Here is a 22,584-nt window from a genome sequence, read left to right as displayed (position 1 = left end):
TCTTGAGGAGGGGCCTCACAACGGCCTCCTTAAGGGCCGCAGGAAAGACACCCTCCTGCAAAGAAGCGTTAACAATTCCCTGGAGCCAGGCTCGTGTACCCTCCCGAGCTGCCAGTACCAGCCAGGAGGGGCACGGATCCAACAAACATGTGGTTGCATTCAGCCCTCCCAAGACCCTGTCCACATCCTCGGGAGCAACCGAGTCAAACTCCTCCCATATAACCGTCTCAAGACCTGCTTCCGTCTCCTCCCCCTGGGCCAACCAGTCGGAGTCCAAGCCTTCTCGGATCCGAGCGACTTTGTCATACAGATAGAGTTGCAACAGCAACCTGGACTGCCCAGATTTGCTGTCCTGGGGGGGGGGTACAGTCATATGATTTTGCACTTTACATCTGCATCTTGCACTTTATGCCTGTATCACTTAGCAAGGCCAATCCTGGCCCCAATTGCTATTATAGCCCAAGGGCTACCTATACTGGGAGGTTCCATCACTTTGTGCACCTCCCTGTTGTTGGATGATAGATTTGAGGGATAGGAAAAAGAACATATCAGTGAATGGCAAAACAGCTTAATGTGAGTTGAGTTATTTCTGACATCATTTCATAAAGTTATCTCTTCTCTTTTCTCTGTAGCTGAGGATGTCCCTGTCCAGTATTGTGCTCAACCTACAAATGGCATAGTTTATTTCAGAGCCATTTCCAGCCTGAACACACTCCCTGAAGAACTTCGGCCTTACGTTCCACTTTTTTGCGGTGTCATCACCAAGTAAGAGAGGGTTATGTCTGAAGCTTTTTCAGCAGTCTTTGCCTCTGTCCAAGAATTTTCCTACACTTCCATCCAAATCATACTCTCCATCAACTTATTTTGTGGCAGAATGGTCAGGAGTGGCTTGGTTTGGGAGCTAAGTTGAATTGCCAATTCTGGCCACAATTTGTTCAGAGGGATAGCATCAAAATCATGTGAAGTGTTAGTACCACTTTATACTGCACTGGTAAGACCAGACTTGGAATGCTGCATCCAGTTTTGGTCACCATCAAAGATACTGTGATCCTAGAAAAAATGCATAGAAGAGCAATGAAGAGGTCTGGAAGCTAAAACATATGATGAATGATTGAGGGCCAGGTATTTCTAGTCTAATGAAGAGAAGAACTTGGGGTGATCTGATAGCAGTCTTTCAATATTTGAGGGGCTGTCACCAAGAATAGCAGGTCAACCTATTCTCCAAAGCAACTGAAGGCAGGACAAGAAGCAATGGATGGAAACTGATCAAGGAGAGAAGCAACCTAGAACTAAGGAGACATTTCCTGACAGTGAGAACAGTTAATCAGTTTGCCTCCAGAAGCTGTGGGTACCAACACTGGAGATTTTTAAGAAGAGATTGGACAGTCATTTTTCTGGAATAGTATAGGGCAGTGGTGGCGAACCTATGGCACGGGTGCCAGAGGCAGCACTCAGAGCCCTCTCTGTGGGCACGCACGCCGTTGCCCCAGTCCTAGGCCTTCAGCTGGGTTTTATAAAACCTTTTCGCTTTAGGCCTCTGCCACCTTGTGCAAAAAAAAAAAAAAAAGGGTTCAATCAATCAGTCAATTTCAACTTCTCGTGGGAAAAAAAAAGATCTTGCAAAGTTGGAATTGATTGATTGAACTTTTTAGTCCCACCCAGTCTGCTGTTACCACCACAGCCACACCCACCCAATGGGCCACACCCACCCGGCACCCGACGATGCATACGTGGGTTTTGGGTTGCAGTTTGGGCACTCGGTCTCTAAAAGGTTCGCCATCACTGGTATAGGGGTTCCTGCTCGAGCAGGTGGCTGGACTAGAAGACCTCTAAAGTCCCTTCTAACTCTGTTATTCTGTATTTTTAGTGCTACCACATTTGTATCTCTGCACTATAACTGACATGGCTCGGTCACACTTCACATAAAGGCCAAAGTGCTCTGAGTATCATCTCATCAGTCAGAATCCAAAGATCTCTGTGTAACTATGGGTTGCTTCTCTTAGCAAAAGCACAAGACAAAAGGGATGAAGAGGCAGTTGAGATGCCAAGCTCCAGGGAAGACTGGATTATACAGGGCCAAGTATGGCTGCCTTCTTGCAATTAGAATTTGCTGCAACAAATATTAGTCTTTTCTAAACAATGGGTATAATTATAGGGTTTACCTAGGATGGAAGCCCAATTATCTAGAGTGAATAATTTGTTTGCAGATCCACACAGTCTGTATGAGAACCCAGTTTGTTCTTCTCTCTTTTCATAAGGATGGGGTGTGGAGCACTCAACTACCGAGAACAGGCTTTGGAAATAGATCTGAAAACAGGTGGGCTTTCTGTTAGCCCACATATCAATGTAGATGACTCCCACCTGGACATGTATGAACAGGTGAGTCCATCTCCAGTTAAGGTCTGGTCAGTTGTATATGGGTAACCCTCTAATTTTTGCTCAGACAGAATTACTAATTAGGAAATTTCAAGACTAAGTTCTTACTCTAATTCAGGGGTGTCAAACTCGCCATGTCACGTGCCGTGTCAGGACATATTGCGGCTTTTTTCCCATTGCTGGAGCTGGGGTGGGCACGTCTTTGGCATGACGCATCTGGCCCGTGGGCCGGCAGGTTTGACACCTCTGCTCTAATTCAATAAGTGGCATCCTTCTCTATCTAGCTCTTAACCCTTTCACTTGCTTTTTTCTCTCTTTGTTTTTTAATCCACTCACTATTTGCAATATGAGGAAAATAGGTCTGGTCCACCAGTCAGCATTGTTGTAACAATTATTTTGCAAATATATGGGACTAATGCATTTGGAATAGAAAGTGCAGTATCCATGGATGCATTATGGTAAAATCAGAAAAAATTGAAGCGGAGTGTTCAGGTTCTTAAGGCTCAAATGCTCTTCTAGGCAAAAATTTAAGTTACTCTTCCCTCCAAATCCAAGAAGTAAAGGACAATTCACCATTTATCTGGATAATTAGCTCTATTGCCAGTTCACTCTTACAAGTAGGAAAGCAAATAATAAATGGTGTGGAATTGCTTTGATGATTATAATACTGATAGAAGAAAATATTTGTAGCTTGGATAGAAGTGAAGGGGTTCTTGGTGCTGCCTGAGCTTGGTTGTTTTCTTGCGGATGTTTCATTGCCCAGACTTGGTGCACTGATGATGGTATCTACTTTGGATAATGAAACATCTGCAAGAAAACAACAAAGCCCAGACAGCACCAAGGATCCCTCATTGATTATACTTTTCTTAAAGCTGAGATGTATAAAAGGAGAGAAGAAAGCTGCTTTTTAATTGTAAGGAACCTGATGCACTTGTTTTCCAAAATGCAAGCTCTACACTCCAAAGGCAAAATTTCAGAAGGGACAGTTTAGCCCAGCACATTCTTTTTGCTGCCTTTCCCCCTAAACATAGGAAATAGTACCAAGGAGGGAAACTTGGATCAAAGTTGCTTTTTTCCCCTCTCCAACTGATGAATCCAACATGTTTTGAAGTATGGGGGGGGGGGGTTTCAGGGCTTTGGGAGATTGGATGGCTGTTTCAGAAGAAGAAGTGATTGACACATGTTAGACAGAAACTGTTTCTACTCTTCATTAAGATCTAAACTGAATTCCTATTGAAATAATGATGATTCTTTATTAGAATTTGTGTATTGAACTGGGGAAACCACGGATTGGAATTGGTGTAAATAAACCCTTCCAGTTTTAAAGGTGGAGATGTTCTAAAGTTATGAAGTGGAATGTCTTAAAGTAAGTCATTAGTGGATAGGAAATTTGCATCTACAAAGGGCTAGTATCTTTTTTGTGTGTGCTTTGTTAAGTTGGATTTCAATTTTGGATTGTAATTTCACAACTACCATTAACATTTTTTTTTAAAAAAAATCAAGAATCCCATGTTAGTGTTCTTTAAGTAATTTGGTATCACTTTGCCTTATTTTTTCATTCATTCCTATAATTCTTCTTTAGGGTGTGATCTTCTCTTCATTGTGCCTGGATAGAAACTTGTCTGACATGATGCATCTCTGGACTGAAATATTCAACAAGTATGGTCCATTTTAGGGAACAATATTTTTATGTAATTGAAGATGTATATTTCCTCATTTGTATATTTGAATTTATGAGCTGCCCAGCTGCAGAGGATAGCTCCAATGGCAATACTAAAACACCTTAGTAAATAATTTCATATTGGTTGAAAAATGCTTTTGGCTGATGTTTTAATTAAGAGGAAGGGAAGGCCAATAATTGCCTTGCATTGAGAATTGCTGGTGCTTTGAGTTCCTTTCAAGAGAGAATGAATGGAATTAGATCTCCATTCATATGGCTCCATCCATAATGACCATTAGTGTGAGAGTTATAGTTAGTAAACATTTGAGGAACCCTCCCAATTTACTCCTGCATCTTATTTGTAACAGAGGTCCCTTTTTTTTTCCTTTCTCCCTTTTCTCTTCGCAGCCCTCATTTTGAAGATGAAGATCATTTCAAAGTCTTGGTTAAAATGACGGCTCAAGAGCTATCAAATGGCATTCCTGATTCTGGACATCATTATGCCTTAATTAGAGCAAGCAGGACTCTGAACCTTGCAGGAGAATTGCAAGAAACGTTTAATGGGATGGAACAGGTGAAATGAGAGAAAAAGGGTTTGATACTTCTGACATTAAAAAATGGGAAGGTGCCCTTATTGTGCGTTGCCCGGTTCTGCCCATTAAGATTGACCACTCTGAAATTGTTTCCAGTGCCTGTTTTTTTTTTTTTTTTTTATTATTATTATTATTATTATTATTATTATTATTATTATTGAACTGGAGATGCTCAAGACTGAATGGACCTTCTGCATATAAAGTGGGTCTTCTATCACTATATAATAGTTGAAGCCTAATGAAACGCTCCAAGTGTCCTCATGGAGATACAGTGATACAGTCTCCTTTACAGTATAATTTCCCTTTCTGATAGGGCAGGGGTATCAAACTCACAACGTCACATGACATGTTACAACATATCATGACTTCTTTTCCATTGCCGGCAATGGGGTGGGTGTGGTTATGGCATGATGCATCTGGCCCACGGGCCGGCAGTTTGACACCACTGTGATAGGGGATGAGTTGCTGATCTTTTCAGGGGAAACCCTAAAGTCTCAGCTGCTAGCCCAATGTAGGCACAGAGTTAGTGATTAAGGTCCTCAAAGCATTTAAGCACCCACCGTAAACATTAACGTTGCTGTGATAATTTTCCTTGTATTGATGTAACACAGATAGTCCTAAACCTACAATCATTCATTCAAAGTTACAGTGGCATTAAAAAAAGTGACTTACAACTGGTTCTTAGACTTAACAATTGTTACAACATTCCCATAATCACTTGAACAGAATTCAGTTACTTGGCAACCAACACTCTGGGGGTCATGTGGTTATCATTTTTTCCAATCTCAGTGGGCTTCCGAAATGCAAAGTCAGTGGAGAACTTATTTTGCTCTTAATTCCCTTCCAACTTTTTTCTATTCAGGTGAAACTGATGAAGCGAATTGCAGAAATGGCAGACATTAAGTCTGTGCTCCGAAAACTGCCACGCATCAAGAAATACCTTTTAAATAGTGACAACCTACGGTGAGTCTGGATTCATCCTTGTAATCCTTGCAGGCACCACTGAATATGCATGATTTCTAACTGAATCCTAAAAAATAGTTTTTAAAGAACTAAAAAAAAAATTCACTCTCTTGCTAAGTCAGTACCACAAATTTGGAGTCATCGTCATTGGAGTCCGTGCCTAGATGATAGAAGCTTGGTTCCTAGCCTTCAAGTTTCAAAAACTACTAATAGATTGCAGACCACAATTGCATAGCTGCTTTGTGCCCAGATATTTTCATCAGTGAAAATCTAATATCTAAAATAAAATTACTTGACTAGAGCTTCTGAAGAAGCTTCTTGTATTGTTATGTGTAAGACTCCAGACTGAAGAGAAAATAAACTCATATTCCATTTTAAGATTATTTCCTTGAGAATGCAAGGTCTATGCCACGGGTCGGCAACCTTAAACACTCAAAGAGCCACTTTGACCCGTTTCCCATAGAAAAGAAAACAGTGGGAGCCGCAAAACCCATGTGTGCACATGCACGCGCCAGACGGGGCGGCTTGATTGAAGAGTTTAATTAAAAAGAAATAGAGGCTGCTATGCATGTGTTCTCTCTCTCTCTCTCCCTCTCTTTCTTTCCTCCCCCCCCCTCCGATCTTCTGCTCACCTGGCAAGCTGGCTTTACACATTCTTATTGGGCTGGCTCTCTCCTGCCCTTGGTCTGCCAGTCCTCTTCCCCCACTCAGTGTGTGTGTATGTGTGTGTGTGTGTATGAGAGAGAGAGAGAGAGCTGCTGCTTTCTGCTGCTTCCTGCGGAGATGCAGCAAAGGCAGGAGCCCTGCCCAATAAGCTTGTCAGCTTGTCGGAGAACAGCATGAGGCCACTCTTTTTTTTACACACACACACACACACACACACACACACACACACACACACACAGAGAGAGAGAGAGAGAGAGAGAGAGAGAGAGAGAGAGAGAGAGAGAGAGAGAGAGAGAGAAGGAGAAGGGAAGCGCAGGTACCTCTCTGTGTCTCTGTCTCTCTCTCTCTCTGCAAATGGTGTAGAAGGCTCAAAGAGCTACATGTGGCTCTGAAGCCGCGGGTTGCCGACCTGTAGTCTAGGCAGACCTTTCTAACTAAACTCAAACTTCATGGCTTCCAATTCTGCTGGCTTTCTGCAAAGAAATACTCATTTAGGAGATGAACTATGAGGACTTGAGTACCATCAATAACAGCTTTAGCCTGTCTGCCATTCAGTCCACTGGAATTTGCTCTTTTCTGGAAGCAGGTATTCTTGGGAGTATGTTTGTTGGCTTTGAAAATGTTGGCCTGGTGTATTCAAGGCTTTTTGGGAATTTTGGCCTTAGAGCTGCCAAGCAATCCCTAGATGTGCTTCTTCCTTTGGAACTTAAAAATAACAGATATATCTTCCTCTCAGTGATCCTTGTTCTTTGCAGCTTTCAAGCCAGAAAGAAAATTGGCTTCTCGTTATATTCACCTCATTATATTCATTATATAACGAATATCACTCATTATATTCATTGTACTCACAATGGCAGGTGTGGCATAAGGAATAGTTGAAGCTTCCCTAAGATTTGAAAGAGCCACCATACTTACTTGGAATCCATAATTTTACATGGACAAAGATGTTTGAAAGAAGCCTAGATGGCCTCCATTAAAAAAAAAATTAATAAGTTTCAAAAACAGACATTAGAATACAAACTAACATAAAGAGAAAAAATTGAGGGGAATAACAGGACAAGTTTAAAAGTGAAAAAAAAAATCAGATATAAAACAAAAATGATCTCCAACTTTTTTTTAGTAGAGATAATTGATATGGCAGTTTTAAATTTAAATGAATAATATCAAAATACTAATAATACATTAGTGTATTAGTACTAATTAACATTAGATAGATACTTAGATAATACTAACCAGTATTATTATTAGAAATACACTATTCTAAAAGACCAATATTCATAATCATTTCTCTTAATTTTAATGTAACGCATGGTAAATTGTCAAATATGAATAAATGTTTATTTGAGTATTTGTCTAATCAAATCAGATGACTGCATTTCTTTAGTGAAAATAATATTCATTCCTCCTACACAGATGTGCAGTGAATGCTACACCTCAGCAAATGCCAATTGTTGCGAAAGCTGTGGAAAAATTTGTCCTGGGAATTGCCAAAAGTAAAAAGGAACGGAAGCTTGTCCGTCCCCGCATAATTGAGGTAACAGTGGGAACTAAATTAAAATATGTTTATGCAAATGTGAGATTTAAAGGGAATGGTAGTAGAAATATCAGAAATGAATGGCTATATCTCTGTGATAAATTTCAGCAGTTTGCAGTATCCCCTGGTCCTCCATTTCTAGTCAAAAGTAGGTGTGCTATATTGGAGGCTAGTATTAATCCATATTTACTCAGGGAGTTCTGATTAATACAGAGACTTTTAAAGCAGCCAGGGGAAAGTGCTTTTGTCATTGATTTTTTGCTTAAAATCAATGAGAAGAAAATGCTTCTGTCAAAACTCCAAGTAGCTTTTGGAAAAAGGGCAAAGGAAGAGAATGCTAATGTAGTACTTGTGTTTTTACCAATAGAAGAGAATATTTGTACTTGGGGTTGAATTGTGGAGTACTTGGTGCTTTCTGAGTTTGGTTGGGGTTTTTTTGCAGATGTTTCATTAGTCAATTAGTTAACATCAGTTTCTGGAAGTACTGATGGGTAATGAAATGTCTGCCAGAAAACAATCAAGCTCACCAAGGACCCCATTTGTGTTTTTCCCCCAGCAATGTTGATTGTCAGTTTTTATAAATTAATAAGTAATAGACATTTAGCAGGAAAATTATGTAGAGGTGGGTAGTTCATTAAGCATCTACTTTGATCAGATGCAGGCCACTGTTTCCAGTTGTATTAAGATTAAATGATGAAGGAGATACATGAACATGCTTCTTGCTTCCTTTCCCTACAACAGCCTTCTTCAGTTTAAGGCCTATGGCCTGCTGCTTTGAGGGTCTAGGACAGGGGTAGTCAACCTTGACCGTTTTAAGGCATGTGAACTTCAACTCCCAGAATTCCACAGCCAGCAATGCTGGCTGTGGAATTCTGGGAGTTGAAGTCCACATGCCTTAAAATTGTCAAGGTTGAGAAACACTGGTCTAGGATAATTCGCTGGCCATTTCACCATGGCCATGTGGCCATGGCCAGTTCAATGTGGCCATTCCAGTGCAGCCAACTTGCCATGGGACAGCTCACCCTGGCCAACTCACCACAGAAAATTCCACGCGGGATAACAGTGTGATAAATATTATCCGCCACTGTTCCTTTGACATTATTTCCATCCACAAAAATGGAATGGATAACATTTATTTTGTTGAGTTATCCCCCATGGAATTTTCTGTGGTGAGTTGTCCTGTGACAAGTTGAAATGGCCACATCAAATTGGCCTTGGCGAGGTGACCGTGGTGAGATGGCCGTGGCGAATTGTCCCACTCCACTGTTCAGGAATATGGGGATTGTACTCACCTTTGGGAACCCAAATAGTTCTTGGCTTACAACCACAATTGAACCCAAAATTTCTATTTCTAAGCAAGGCACAATTTTGCCACAATATTTAAGGAATCACTGCAGTTTTCATGTGGTCATTAAGCAAATCTGGCTTGTCCCCCCCCCCATTGATTTTGCTTGTCAGAAGCCAGTTGGGAAGAATATAAATCATGATCACATGACCCAGAATGTTGCAGCTGTTATAAATTCATCACAGTTGCCAAGTTCATGAATTTTAATCATGTGGCCATGGGGATGCTGCAACAGTCATAAGTATGAAAACTATAAGTCACTTTTCAGTGCCATTGTAAGTTTGAATGGTCACTAAACAAATGGTTGCAAATTGAGGACTATCTGTACAAGTCCGTACCTGTCATGGAGAGTCTTCATCTTTAATCTTAGCTATAAGGATCTCCAGATCTTGGAAGACTAATCAAGGTGGCACACAGTTAGTATTTGAGTTTGAGGCCACCAGGCAATCTCGCAGCTGTAAGATAGTCTGGGAAGTTAAAAAACCAAACAAAAACTAGAATAACAGTGGCAAGCCAATTCTCTACTGCTGTGGAAAAGGACTATGATATGTTGATGTAAGGAACTAAGCTTCACTTGAGAGAGACTTTTGCTAGACGATCTGCTTTCCTACAGGTGGAAAAGTGAATCAGATAAATTGCTCAGTAGTACTGGATTGTAGCTATACCATTTCAACCAAGTCTTGTGTTTCTAGAAACCTTCAGATTCCAAAACTGCTAGCAGTGAGGCAAGGGCTGGTTCCCAGATCACAAGGAAGCTAATTACGGTGAGGCTGTTTTCTGTGACCTAAGTTATAATTACCTGATCTTGTTGGGGAGAGAGGTAGGGCTTTGCAGAGAGGATATGAAGCTGGCCTTGCAACAATATCTTGATCAGTAGTAGCTGTAAAACCTGCCATTTCTTTTATTATATTTCTGTGCCCCTTTCTTATCTGGTCAAGGGCCTTCAAAGTGGCCTTAGGGGCTGACAAGCCTGATGGATGGTTATAGAAATCTGATAAATAAAATATAAAATATTTATACATTTGTATGATACATGGGTATCCATCCATACTTCTAATCCTGTGGGCAGGAAAAGACCAAGATATCTATTTAGCGGTATTTGCTGTATTTGCATAGGCAAAAGCCATAACTCAATATATGTGTTCAGGAACAAAACGGGAAAGCTTTTAAAATTACAGGAAATCTTGAGAGTGGCCAATTAATAATATTAATTAGGAACTGGAGTCCTTAAAGATAACTCTTCAGTTTTGAAGGTGGAGGGACCACATGAATTTTAAAGTCCTGGCTCAAGACAGCTGCTAAAAGAAAAATTATATATATTTTTTTACAGCCAAATTCCTTGTCTCAAGGAGAGGCGGGCAATTCTAGCAGAGAAGAGTCAGATTCTGGCAAGGACACCTGATTTCTTTGCTAGAAGTGAGCTAATCAAGCATACTGTGTCTTCTTCTTTAGGATCCCACTTTTCAACCTTGTCAGATGAAGACCCATTTCCTGCTTCCCTTCCCTGTAAATTATGTTGGTGCTTGTGTTCGCACTGTGCCTTTCACAGCCCCAGACTATGCAAGGTAGGCAGAGAGATGTGCTATCTGGTGATACATGTGTGCAATGAAGTTGAAGGTGGAATGTAAAACGTTGCTTCTTGTGACTCTGCTGAGAATATAAATATAGATAAAAATGATGATGCTCTCTCGATGATTTATGCTGCAAAATGCAGCCTTTGGACTCTTTTGGGATACAAAGAGCCTCATTATGTAGTAGATATATGTTTTGGTTTAAAGCCAGTCCGGTTCCAAACCTGCTTAAAGGTATAACTTGAATTCACACAGAGTAAAACTTTACTTGAAGCATCATGGAAATCCTTATCTATTGATTTCAGCATTTGGTTCCCTGGTTACCACACAGGGATCTGGAGGCATAACTTGATTGTCTCTTGAGCAAAGACATAACACAAATTCCTTGGCTTGAATTCAGTTTATTGTATGAAGTCAATTTTATTAGTAAATCACTGTTTTGATTATTTACTTTTACTTGTATGTTGCTCATTCCAAAGTGAGCAATTAGAAACATTAACAAAGAAATACCCCAAAATCATTCATAAAAGGGAAGGAAGGAAGGAGCCATGGCAAGCCCTCATTCTACACTTGATGGAATAATCAGACCTTAACTCCAGGAGCAGACTGTATCTCTGAAGAAGGATTCCAGAATATGGGAGTGGCAATTGAAAATGTTGTCTTCCAAGGCCTTATCGCAGACATGTCAAAGACAAGGCCCGGGACCCGGATGCGGTCCGTGAAGTGGTTTCATGTGGCCCGTGAAGCCATCCTGGAAACAGTGAGGGAATGGCCCCCTCTGCCTTGGCCCTGGCCCAGGCCAGCCAGGAGCCAATGTACAATTTTGTGGTGGCCATCTTGATACTTGCCCCGGTGGACCATGCCTTGGCACTTGCCCCGGTCCTTCTGTCAAAGACCCCCTTCTGCCAGAGACCCTCATATCTGTCCCACTCCTGCCCAGGCCCCCCACAGGCACCCTTGACATGAATGATGTAGAACTGGCCACACCCACCCGATAGGCCACACCCACTCCATCCACGCCCATCCAGTAGACTGCACTCACTCCGGCCACACCCACCCGCCCCCCCTCCCCAGGGCAACCGCAATGCTGATGCAGCCCTCAGTGAAATTGAGTTTGACATCCCTGCCTTATCGGATAGCATTTTTATAGAGATGAGATCAGGAGATAGTTGACCCTGCTTGATCTCATTGGGTAGACAGATCAATAGGAGAGAAGGTGGCATCACAAATAATCTGGTCCAGAGCTACATAAGAACCTAAAGATGATCACCAGCACTTTGAATTACACCCAGAAACCCTAAACATTAGGGTCATATAATATAGAAGGATAAAGCCATCAGAGTCTGGGTCTTTTTTTAAAAGCCTTTAAACTTATATATATTTTTTTCACTAAGTATTGAAGAAAACTTACTTGGTGTTTTCAGACATATCAATCCAAAGGTTCCTAATATCTGAAAAGCAGTTAACCATCAATTTCAAAAAGTGATTAGAAAAGAATCATGTAAACATTTTAAAGACACTGACTTTAGTTTGAGCAAGGTAGCATTCCTTTCTCTCCCAGAGCTCTACAGCTTCTGCAGACTGCTGCAGTTTTCTTGTGAGGAGAAACTATCTGGAGTATGTGTGGTCAATCTCACGTCCTCCACTTTTTCCAGAGAGGAATTACAAAGAGTAGGTCTACTCACCAGCTCTTCATTCTGCTACATTCATTAGCTCTGCTTTTGTCTTTAGCTCACAATTTCTTTTTCCCCAGAAGTCAATTGAACCTGAACTTTTGACAAAGATTTATCTGGTGTTCCTTGATCTCTCTCCTTTCAGCCTTCGTCTCCTGGCCCGTTTAATGACAGCAAAATTCCTGCATACAGAAATCAGGGAGAAAGGAGGTGCTTACGGCGGTGGTGCTCATATCTCTCATAATGGCATATTCAATTTCTACTCCTATAGGTAACAACCAGACTTGGGTAGGGGAAGGGTTAGAGTGGCACAGACCATGTTTTTTCCCCACTTTGTTATGGTGGATACCAGCCTTCTTTGCTCTTCTCAGGATGTCAGAGAAATGGGGCTCAAAATGGGAAATTCACAAAGAAATTAGAAAAACAAGGATAGTTTATGGTCACCTTTCCCACCCCACAATTCACGCTTCTCAAAAGCTGAATATAGTTTAATTCAAAAGTTGGCCTCCAGATTAAATAAATCTGGAAGAAACCATTGTCTAGATACGTAAAAGCTCCCGGCATACTGTATTAATTTGATATATATGTGGAATCAATAAATCAAGGGTATGATTCTTTTCATTAGTCACAACAACCACATAAAAGCAGAAAATTAAGAATTTGGATATTGACTCTGTTTCCCTAAAGCCATGCAGAAAATGTATCTATTCTGTCAACAAGAAAACAGGTGGTATTTTGGGTTAATCCAATTCAAGTAAAAGGGGAATATTATTTGGCTGTAAGCTTATCTATAACATTACAGGGATCCAAACTCCATGAATACTTTGGCTGCTTTTGAAAAGGCTGCAGAATGGGCCAAGATGGGCGTGTTTACTGAGCAAGACATTGATGAAGCCAAACTTGCTGTGTTTGCATCAGTCGATGCTCCAATTGCTCCGTCTGACAAAGGTAAGTAAACTTGTCTTCTTGGTTTGAGCTCATGAATGCAAGTAGCTTCCCCTGAAATTTAGCTGCTCGTTTTCTCATTGCAAGTGTTTTGATGGTTGGCTCAGCCATAGTTCCCCTACTTAGCTTCTGAAGAACATTTGCTTATGTGTAGAGCAGGGGTCCCCAACCTCCGGTCCATGGCATGCCAATACTGGTCCATGGAATGCCAGCAACTGGGCTGCACAAACAAGCAAAGCCCCATCCGCAAGATACAGGCAGTACACAAAACCACACACCCTCCAGTCCACGGAAAAACCTCTCTCCACCAAACCGGTCCCTGGTACCCAAAAAGTTGGGGACCTCTGGTGTAGAGGAAATAAAATGGGGAGAATAAAGGCTGGAACAGTAAATATTGCATTTCCTTAAAGGTTTCACTATATAGTAGAGGCTAGAGGAAAAACATCCACATTTGTTCATAAAAAGTGTCCTGATCCATCTAGTCCAGCAGTCTCTTTGCAATGGCCAATCACCACATAAGGAAGTCCATTAGTCTCCCAGCAGATGGCCTTCAGATGTAATCATGCTGGTAACACAGCCTTGATTCCCATGACTTCCACAAATCAGTTGAGTCCTTTTTGAAACTAAGATGGTAGACAGCACTACATGTGATAGTAGCAAATTTCAAAATTTCAGTACCTGTTGTATATATAAAAACCTTTTGTCCTTCTTCCATTGATTTAGCTTCATTGAGTAATCTCTTACTCAGGTATTTTGGAAAGGTGAAATAACTTCTACTTGCCCAGTTTATCCCCATCGTGCATACTTTTGTACACCTTAATATTGTCCCCTTTCGTATGCTTCAATTCTAGGCAAAAGAGCTTCAAATTTCTCAATCTTTCTTCATAGGGAGGCTGCTCCAGCCTCTTCATTATCTTAGTTGTTCTCCTCTAGGCTTCCTTTTTAATTCCATTCACCCTACAGACACAGTTGATGTACACTGTGTCTTCATCTTCACTGAACTGTTTGCCATTACACCAAGATCGGTTATCAATCATTGCTAGCTCTGATTCCATTAGTTTGTATAAGTAATTAGGATTTTTGGCACCACATTAGGACACTGAGATGAAGTGCAGATAACTAACATAATTCTCATAAAATAAGAATCTGGCAGCTTTAAGGTTTAGCATGCTAATTTCTTTATTAGGGTTCTTCCAAGCATGACAAAATGCTTGATAGCTTTGAAACTAAAATGAACTTCAATTAAGCAGAGATTGAGTGCAGCCATTTAAATACCCATAGAAGCTTTAAATAACTCTAGATGGTTGATAGTAAATAAACCAGAAATTCTGAAAATTGTGATATTACTTTGCAAGGGAATTCACTTATCTTTATTACGTTTTTGTGGAGAGAAATCCATTTACTGTTTCAGTTAAGGCAAACAATTGTTCTGTGTGTTTACATATTGAGCTGTTTGCGTTTGATAGAATGCAAATGTATCAGTAATGGGAGGAATTACTTAGAACTGATTTGCATAATGTTTGGATATGCATATTGTTCCAGACAAATAAATTAAAGGGGATTGCATGTTAACAAATGGATCCATTTAGTTTATGAACTGAGGAATCAGAGTGTAAGATTACCATCTGGCGCTGTTATGCTTAAGACTGATATGAATTATTAGCATTTGTGATTTCTGCTTTTAGGGATGAATAATTTCTTATATGGAATCTCTGATGAGATGAAGCAGAGGCACAGAGAACATCTTTTTGCTGTCTCCAGGGAAAGCCTGATAGATGCGTCCAACAAGTGAGTTTGAGTTCCTTTTGAGAAGTGCTGGCATTTTGAAACCCTTGCAGATGCAGTGAGAGGAAACCCAAGGCGTTTGCTACACATGGCCCATTTAATTTGGCATCTACTTTGGTGGGCGCATGAACATTCCTCTCCCCCTCTGAATTTGAAAATTGATTCAGGCCCGTATCAGATTTCATTCGGTGGTTGTGTTTTGTCAAGCGTCAGGGCAGTGATCAAGGTGCAGTTGGTTCTTTTGGATCCTGAGAAAATGCACACGCCAATGAATAAAGAGATTTTTAAGTTTTGTTATTAGCTCAAGCAAACAGAGTTAAAAATATAACATAAAAAACCCCTTCTAAGCAAGCTGGTATCCAAATCTCTTACAAGCTGCCAGGAGCTCCTTAATAATGACAATAAAAAATCTATGGAGATTCTCAATCAATCAGGGCATGACTGTCCCAAAGTTGCTTCTTCCAAAACGCTACTGGACTTTTTTTTTTTTTTCTTTGAAAACATTTCACTTCTCAACCAAGAAGCTTGTTCAGTTTTTCAGAATGAAGAAGCTTCTTGAATGGGAAGTGAAACATTTTCAAAGAAAAAAAAATAAAGTCCAGTTGCCTTTTGGAAGAGGCTACTTTGGGGTACCGACAGCAGAGATAACCGAAGGGGAGCCAATTTACACAATAACTGATGCTAGGTTCCATGCAGAAGCTCCCAACAAACAACAACCTCAAGATTTTTATCAAAGCCTGGCACCATGACTTCATGGACCTATGATGGTCATGAAGCTGCAAGATCTGATCGTGACTGGGTGGTTCTTGACTCAGATGGGAATCAAAAATCAGATTTTTACAGTAAGAAAAGCTTCTCCTTTATTCAGTAAACAAGAGTAAAAAGAAATAAGCAGATTAGCTCAGAATTAGTACTAGTCTTTTCTTAATAGGAAGGAAAAGTCAAAACATATCACTAAACTCCTTGAAATAACAATGGTCTTCCTCATTGCCACTACAGGTTGTAAATGGAGCCAGAAGATGTGATGTATTCTGATTATTGTGAAATGCAGGGCAGGGAGAAGATCAATATAACTTAAGTCCAGATAGCATTGCTCTGTCTGCTGAAATTAGAAATAAATGGACTTCTTGAACAGGGGTGGGCAATGTATCCAACCTCGGAAATCTTCCCTGTTTTGCTGTCTGGAGTCTAAAGCTGGCTCCAGATGTGTTGGGATTATAGCTTCTAGAGTTCTCCACCATGTGGTCGTTCTTAATAATCTTGACAAAAATTGTTTGTATACAGATTATAAAATACAAATGTGTACATGCTTGTCTGACACACTCATATAAACATTTTAGTAAGAGAATGCAGAAACCTGTGTCAAGTGTTAGATGGTTTTGAGCTCTTTCTCTGCATTTGGCCTATTTCACTGCTCCTGAATGAATTGGATAGAAGGAACACATTGAAGATAATGGCCTTTTCTAGTTCCATTTTAATTCCTTTTTTTTTAATGATGTATGCTGCTGGGAGAAAATCCAGGGTCTTCGTTCTGTGTCAAGATGAGATTGATAGTAATTATTATCATTTCTTTTATTGTTGTGAACCACCTAGAGGCATTATTATTATTATAAACATAGAAATGGAAGGCCCTTTCAGCAATACAGTCTTATTACAGGTAGACCTCAATTTATGACAATTGGGGTAAGAATTTCCATTACTAAGCCAAGGCATTTATTAAATGGGATACATTCAGTTTGATAACCTTTTCCCCATGATTGTTAAGCAAATCATTGCCGTTCCCAAGTGAATTATGTGGTTGTTAAACAAATCTGGCTTCCCCCATTGACTTTGCTTTCTGGAAGCCATTTGGGAAGGTTACAAATTGTGATCACGTGATCCAGGGACATTGCAATGGTCAGAAATTCATGCCGGTTGCCAATCACTCAAATTTTGATCATGTGACTGTGGGGAACCTTGCAATGGTTGTAACTGCAAGGACTGGTTGGAAGTCACTTTTTCAGAGCTGTTGTGACTTTGAACATTCGGCAAATGAATAGGTGTAAGTCATGGAGTACCTGTAATGCATTTCAGGTCCTTTGCTTATATGCTGAACATTCTTGTGTATCAACAAAACAAAAACAGCCCCCCTGATCTCTCCCATATAACCAAAACATACACATACCAAACCTTCTAATCATTAATTTCAGAAGGCCGAGGCCAATCTGTTAAGTGCTTTTATTAGGCTATGTTAAGCATTATTTGGCAAATGCTAAGACAGTAGATAATCGTTCAGTATTGTTTTAGACTAGAGCACTGAAATTTGAGTGTGTGCTCATATCATGGTCTTATCTTTCTCTTTCCACTGTTTATCCTAATCTTCATCTAATACTTTGCATTTCTCCTTAGTCACACCTAGGACCTCAGGCTTCGTTAAAGCAGCGTTTCTCCACCTTAGCCATCTTAAGATGTATTCAACTCCCAGAATACCCCAGCTAGCATGCCTGTTCTGTCTCTCTAGCTGAGATGTTCTGGGAGTTGAAGTCCACACATCTTAAAATGGCTAAGGTTGTGTGCTAAACAGCCTGATCAGGAAGTAACAACAAGGGATATGGAGAAGAAATATGAGGTCAGTTAGGATGGCGATATGAATGGTATGAACTTATGCACCAGAGACAATTCCTTCTGTATCCGATCACATTGGTCAAGAAAGAATTTTAATTCTGTTCTGTTCTGTCCTTGTTCTTTTCTGTTTTCTGTTCTACTCTACTGCACTCCTATTCTGTTAATAATAATGATGATGATAATAATAAAGGGTCCTTGGAGGTCTTCTAGTCCAACCCCAATATTCTAATCTAATCTAATTCTATCCCTATCCCACCAATGTTGTTTCTGCTAATTTGTACTCTCTATCTGCATGTCAGTACATCCAAAAGAGCATCATTTAAACTTGTGAATTTGAACTGTTTGAACCCTATTAAGGACTAGATATATTTAATAATTTGGGATACATTATTAGACAGTTCAGAATTTCAAGAATAGCCTCCTTTTTCAGTGAGAAATTGCTCCCTCCGTGATTTCTTTTCCACCCTGATCAGATGGAAGACTAGTCTTCAAGCATTCCCAGTTGGAATAACAGATGCCTTTCTACTTTCAGATTCCTCATTGCTGGGAAGAGCACAAGGGGATTGGCTATTCTTGGACCAGAGAACCCAGAAACAGCCAAGGATCCTTCCTGGGTTATACGATAATGCAGCCTTCTACGGCTTGCTTTAGAAGGAAATCCAACAGGTGCAACTCATGCCACGACGATCATAGTAGATTTTGTGAAAAAGGACTTTAAAAGTATTATTAAGGCAAAACATTACTTGCATTGTGTCATCCCCTAAAGAGCGTGATACTGCAGTAGTGTCTTTATTTTGAAAAAGTAAGTGGATTTGAGGTCTGTCATAAGTCCACCAACTGGCCCCAACAATTTTTGTCTTAACTGCAGCAGTTATGAAACAAGTACAAGTCAAGCCATTCCTGGCTGTGAATGACAGCTGGTCCTAATTTCAGTTAGATCTCTCCCAAAAAAAAACAAACGCTGCAGTATTTATTTATAAAATTGTAGAATTGTTTTCAATCTATTTTCTTTAGATCATGGTCAGTTAATAAAATATTTTTGAAAACAGCGTATAATTGATTTTAACTTTCCTGTTTTGCGTTTCAATCTTGGGCAAATCGGTGCCTCATCTTAAGAATACCTTGCCTTATGGGGCTATTATAGAGGATTTTAAGTAGCCCTAAATGTAGGAAAGACAGGATTCAGGCATGGGATTTTCTGTATTACAATGAACATTGTGCAATTTGTTCAGCTTCGGTTTTGTGTCTTGTGTGAGCATCAGTGTACAAGATGGAGCATTGAACATTCTAATTGTGTCCACACTGCTTGTTCTATAACTCAAGTGTTCCACTTTCTCTGCAGACAGTGCAAAGAATGAATCCTGGACAGACAGGAGTCACTAATATTTAAAAAAAAAAAATTTCTCGTGTGGGAGCCACTTGAATTTCAAAGCGAATCTCACTGCAGCAAAAGAAATATCTGTAAATAGTGACAATTGTTTGCAGCAATGTTTCTCAACCTTGGCAGCCTTAAGGTGAATGGACTTCAACTTCCAGAATTCCTCAGTTGCTTCAGAATTGGGATCTGGGGAATTGAAGTCCATGTATCTCCAGGCTGCAAAGTTGAGAATCACTGGTTTGTGCTGTGGGAGAAGCCCAAGGCTTATTAGCTCAAGGCCTCCAACAGAAAAGATCAGAAAGGGGCTTTGGCCCATCTGGCAGAAATCTCTTTTGGCTCTAAAATTGGAGGCAGCAGAACACACGAAGGAACATTGCCAATTTGAAGAAAAAGGCAATGGATGTATAGGTAGTCCTCATTCAGTGGCTATTCAAAGTTACAATGGTGTTGAAGCAGGGGGATTTACAGTGGGTTCTTGTAATTGCAGCCATCACAGTGATTTAGGAGCTTGGTAATTGGCTTGCAGCCAGCATTCCATGGCACCTTCACTGCTAGTTTATGGCCGCGTTGCTTAGCAACAAGGCTACCAATTCCAATTAACATCATTAAACAAGGATTACTTGTATTGCTTCCTGAAGCAATTCTACAGCAGTGCTTGAGTATCATCAAAGCACTTGTGAAAGTCTACAGGCCTGTAAGTAATTGTTTACTGACTAGGTGGCTTTTACTCATTCATTTTTGCTAGAGCTGCCTTAGTCCTTGGGGTGAAAAATGATTGCAACAAGCAAGTCTTGAAAGAACAACTTGCCTTGCACACAAACTCTGTCCCATAGTGACTTTACTAAATATCTATGTAAGAGTCTCCAAGCAACAGTGCTCTGAATGATCTGGACGTTTGACAGTCAGTTCAGCTTGAGAACAAGGTGGAAAAGTTAAGTGAAGTGAAAGCTTTAGGAGAACAAAGGACATTAAACCGTATGATAATGCAGTATTTATTATGGCTGGATCACATGTATGTCTTTCAATATTTATTACACAAAACTATGCTTCTGAGTGTAAACACTATCTGGTAAAAGTGCAAAAGACAAACGGCATCACACTGAGTGCATAGAACAGGTTTTGGGCAGATTATTCATAAGGAACACATTGGTAACTGGGTTTTCTTTGTCATGTTAGGCGCTGGAGTGTCCCACTCTGTAAATGAAACCTAAAAATAACAGGAACAGATAATATGGTGACGTTTTTGTTTCCCACGTAAAGTGCTGGTACAATAACTTACATGTTACAAAAAGAAGCTGTAACACATATTCTAAAGCATTGTTGATGCACAATGGAAAAAAAAGTTCCACTTAGGGACATCCTGGCGTTGCAGACTCAGGCTTCAGATGCCGTTGGTCTCACCACGTGCTCTAGCTGGCCTGAATCAGAAATATCATAGCTGGCCTTGTATTTGGCCAGGATCTTCATCAGAGGACGCAATTTTAGCCACCACTGTTCCTTAGCAATTCGGTGCCTGTGAACCAAAAGGAGAGAGAAATCGTCATTAGAAGTTTCTGTTAGGACATCTATGAGCAGCTGAGGCCCCTACCCAAGCTGAAACCAAGAAATTTTATTTATTCATTTCATTTCCATGGGGGTTTATCTTATATGCAATAATTCAAATGGACTCAAAACAAAGCCAATTAAAACTAATAAGAACCATCCATCCATTCACATAGCAGCACATGTGACAATGTTCAGCTGAATGTTTGCTAGCGAGATGGTTTCTTGATAAGGAGAAGATGGCTTACAGAGCAGCAGAACTAGAAGGGTCGTTGGAGGTCTTCTAGTCCAACCCCTTGCTCAGGCAGGAAACCCTATAATGAACATTATATAGGAGACTTAGTTTATTACTATAAAGGGGTTCCAGTGAAACAGTAAATCATGGGTCCCCAAAATCTTCAGCTCACGAAGTTTCAGATTGTTCATTGACTCCCATTTATTATATGGCAATTATTTAATAAATACAGGTAGTCCTTGATTTACCATTTACAATTAGGACCAGAATTTCTATTGCTAAGCAAGACGGTTGTTAAGTGAATTACACTCAATTTTATGATCTGTTTTGCCATGGTTACTAAGTGAATCATTGACCCTGCTTGTGGGAAGCTTGCTGCGGAGGTCACAAGTGATGATCACATGAGTCCAGGATGCTACAACTGATAAATACTATCTATTGCCAAGAGCCTAAATTTTGATCACACGACCACATGGGGGTGCTGTGACATTCTTTAAGTGTAAATCCCAATTGTAAGTCACTTTTCCGTGCTATCGTAACTTTGAATGATCACTAAACAAATCATAAATTGAAGACTATCTGTACTACTTTAACCAACAGCATTACAAATAAAAATAACGTTCACCCCATGCATCAAAGACATTTATAACAGTCCCGCACATAACATTAAGAAGGGCTTATTCCATCCATTCTGTGAATTATAGGTACTCTTCAACTTAAGATCACAACTGAGCCCAAAATTTCCATTCCTAAACAAGATATTTGTTAAGTGACTTGCCCCATTTTGTGACCTTTTTTGCCAAAGTTATTAAATGAGTCACTTAAGTTAGTAACACAGTTGTTAAATGAATCTGGTTTCCCCATTGATTTTTCTTGTTAGAAGATCACAAAAGGTGATCAGATAGCCCCCAGACAGTGTAACCGTCATAAATGCATGCCAGTCTGAATTTTGATCATGTGGCCACGGGGATGCTGCAACAGTCATAAGTGTGGAAAACGGGTGTTAAGTGGATTTTTTTTAGTGGTGGTGTAACTTCGAATGGTCCCTAAACAGTTTTAAGTCAAGAACTATCTTTAATTCACAGAATGGACGGAGTGAGCCCTTCTTCACGCTCTATGTATGAATCCAAGTCTGTCCTGCTCTCAAGCTAAGGAGAACCCATGGTTTACCCATTAGACTGAGCCAAACTACTGGCCATTCTGACACTGGCCAAAGTTCCGAGGAAGCCCAAGTGAAGACTTGCATGTAAACAAGAGATGAGGCTTCAAATACACGTTCATGACCATCCCCTTGACTTTGTTCTTCTCCTGCTTCCCCAGGGATTATCATTTCAAAAGCCTGTTCAACCATTTGTTAGGATGAGGCAGTGTAAACATTATTGTGACAACTGAATGACTTCAGGAACTATCTCTGCAGTGCTTTCTGATATTGCAATTAACATTCTTCAGTGAAGGTCAACTCCTAACTCTTCCACACAAACAGCACTGGCAAGTGAAAAGTGCAGCCTCAGAGAAGCATGAATGAACAAGAATGTTACCGTGGACAGCTTGGGCGAATAGAAAAAGTAACACACTTTGCTTACACAAAGTTGATGTTGCTGAAAAACATCCCCAAACTCAATCTAGAAGCCATTTGTGCTATGGGGAAATCTGCACAAGATATATCTCAACTGATCTGCCATGGGTTCTTCATGTGGAAATTTGAACTACTTTA

General features: G+C 40.2%; 2 protein-coding genes across 4 annotated transcripts in view; one reads left to right on the top strand and one right to left on the bottom strand.

Moving 5' to 3' along the window:
• Positions 1-18,751, top strand: part of PITRM1 (pitrilysin metallopeptidase 1) — a 43,558-nt gene extending 24,807 nt beyond the window's left edge. Inside the window, exons 15-26 of the mRNA XM_015811939.1 lie at positions 633-765; positions 2,259-2,379; positions 3,959-4,035; positions 4,445-4,610; positions 5,492-5,592; positions 7,672-7,792; positions 9,830-9,901; positions 10,590-10,702; positions 12,527-12,652; positions 13,184-13,329; positions 15,012-15,114; positions 18,248-18,751. Of these exons, the coding sequence (XP_015667425.1) occupies positions 633-765; positions 2,259-2,379; positions 3,959-4,035; positions 4,445-4,610; positions 5,492-5,592; positions 7,672-7,792; positions 9,830-9,901; positions 10,590-10,702; positions 12,527-12,652; positions 13,184-13,329; positions 15,012-15,114; positions 18,248-18,341 (1,373 nt within the window). The 3' untranslated portion in view covers positions 18,342-18,751. The remainder of the gene's footprint in view (positions 1-632; positions 766-2,258; positions 2,380-3,958; positions 4,036-4,444; positions 4,611-5,491; positions 5,593-7,671; positions 7,793-9,829; positions 9,902-10,589; positions 10,703-12,526; positions 12,653-13,183; positions 13,330-15,011; positions 15,115-18,247) is intronic.
• A 1,326-nt stretch (positions 18,752-20,077) lies between these two features.
• The window catches only part of PFKP (phosphofructokinase, platelet), a 57,594-nt gene continuing 55,087 nt past the window's right edge, over positions 20,078-22,584 (bottom strand). For all 3 annotated transcript variants that reach the window (XM_015811940.1, XM_015811942.1, XM_015811943.1), the window contains one exon: positions 20,078-20,606. In XM_015811940.1, coding sequence (XP_015667426.1) covers positions 20,468-20,606 — 139 coding nt within the window. In that variant the 3' untranslated portion in view covers positions 20,078-20,467. The remainder of the gene's footprint in view (positions 20,607-22,584) is intronic.

Source organism: Protobothrops mucrosquamatus, unplaced genomic scaffold, assembly GCF_001527695.2.
Source record: "Protobothrops mucrosquamatus isolate PMUCROS unplaced genomic scaffold, P.Mucros_1.0 scaffold59, whole genome shotgun sequence".
NCBI lineage: Eukaryota > Metazoa > Chordata > Lepidosauria > Squamata > Viperidae > Protobothrops > Protobothrops mucrosquamatus.
This window is presented reverse-complemented; position numbering and strand designations above follow the sequence as displayed.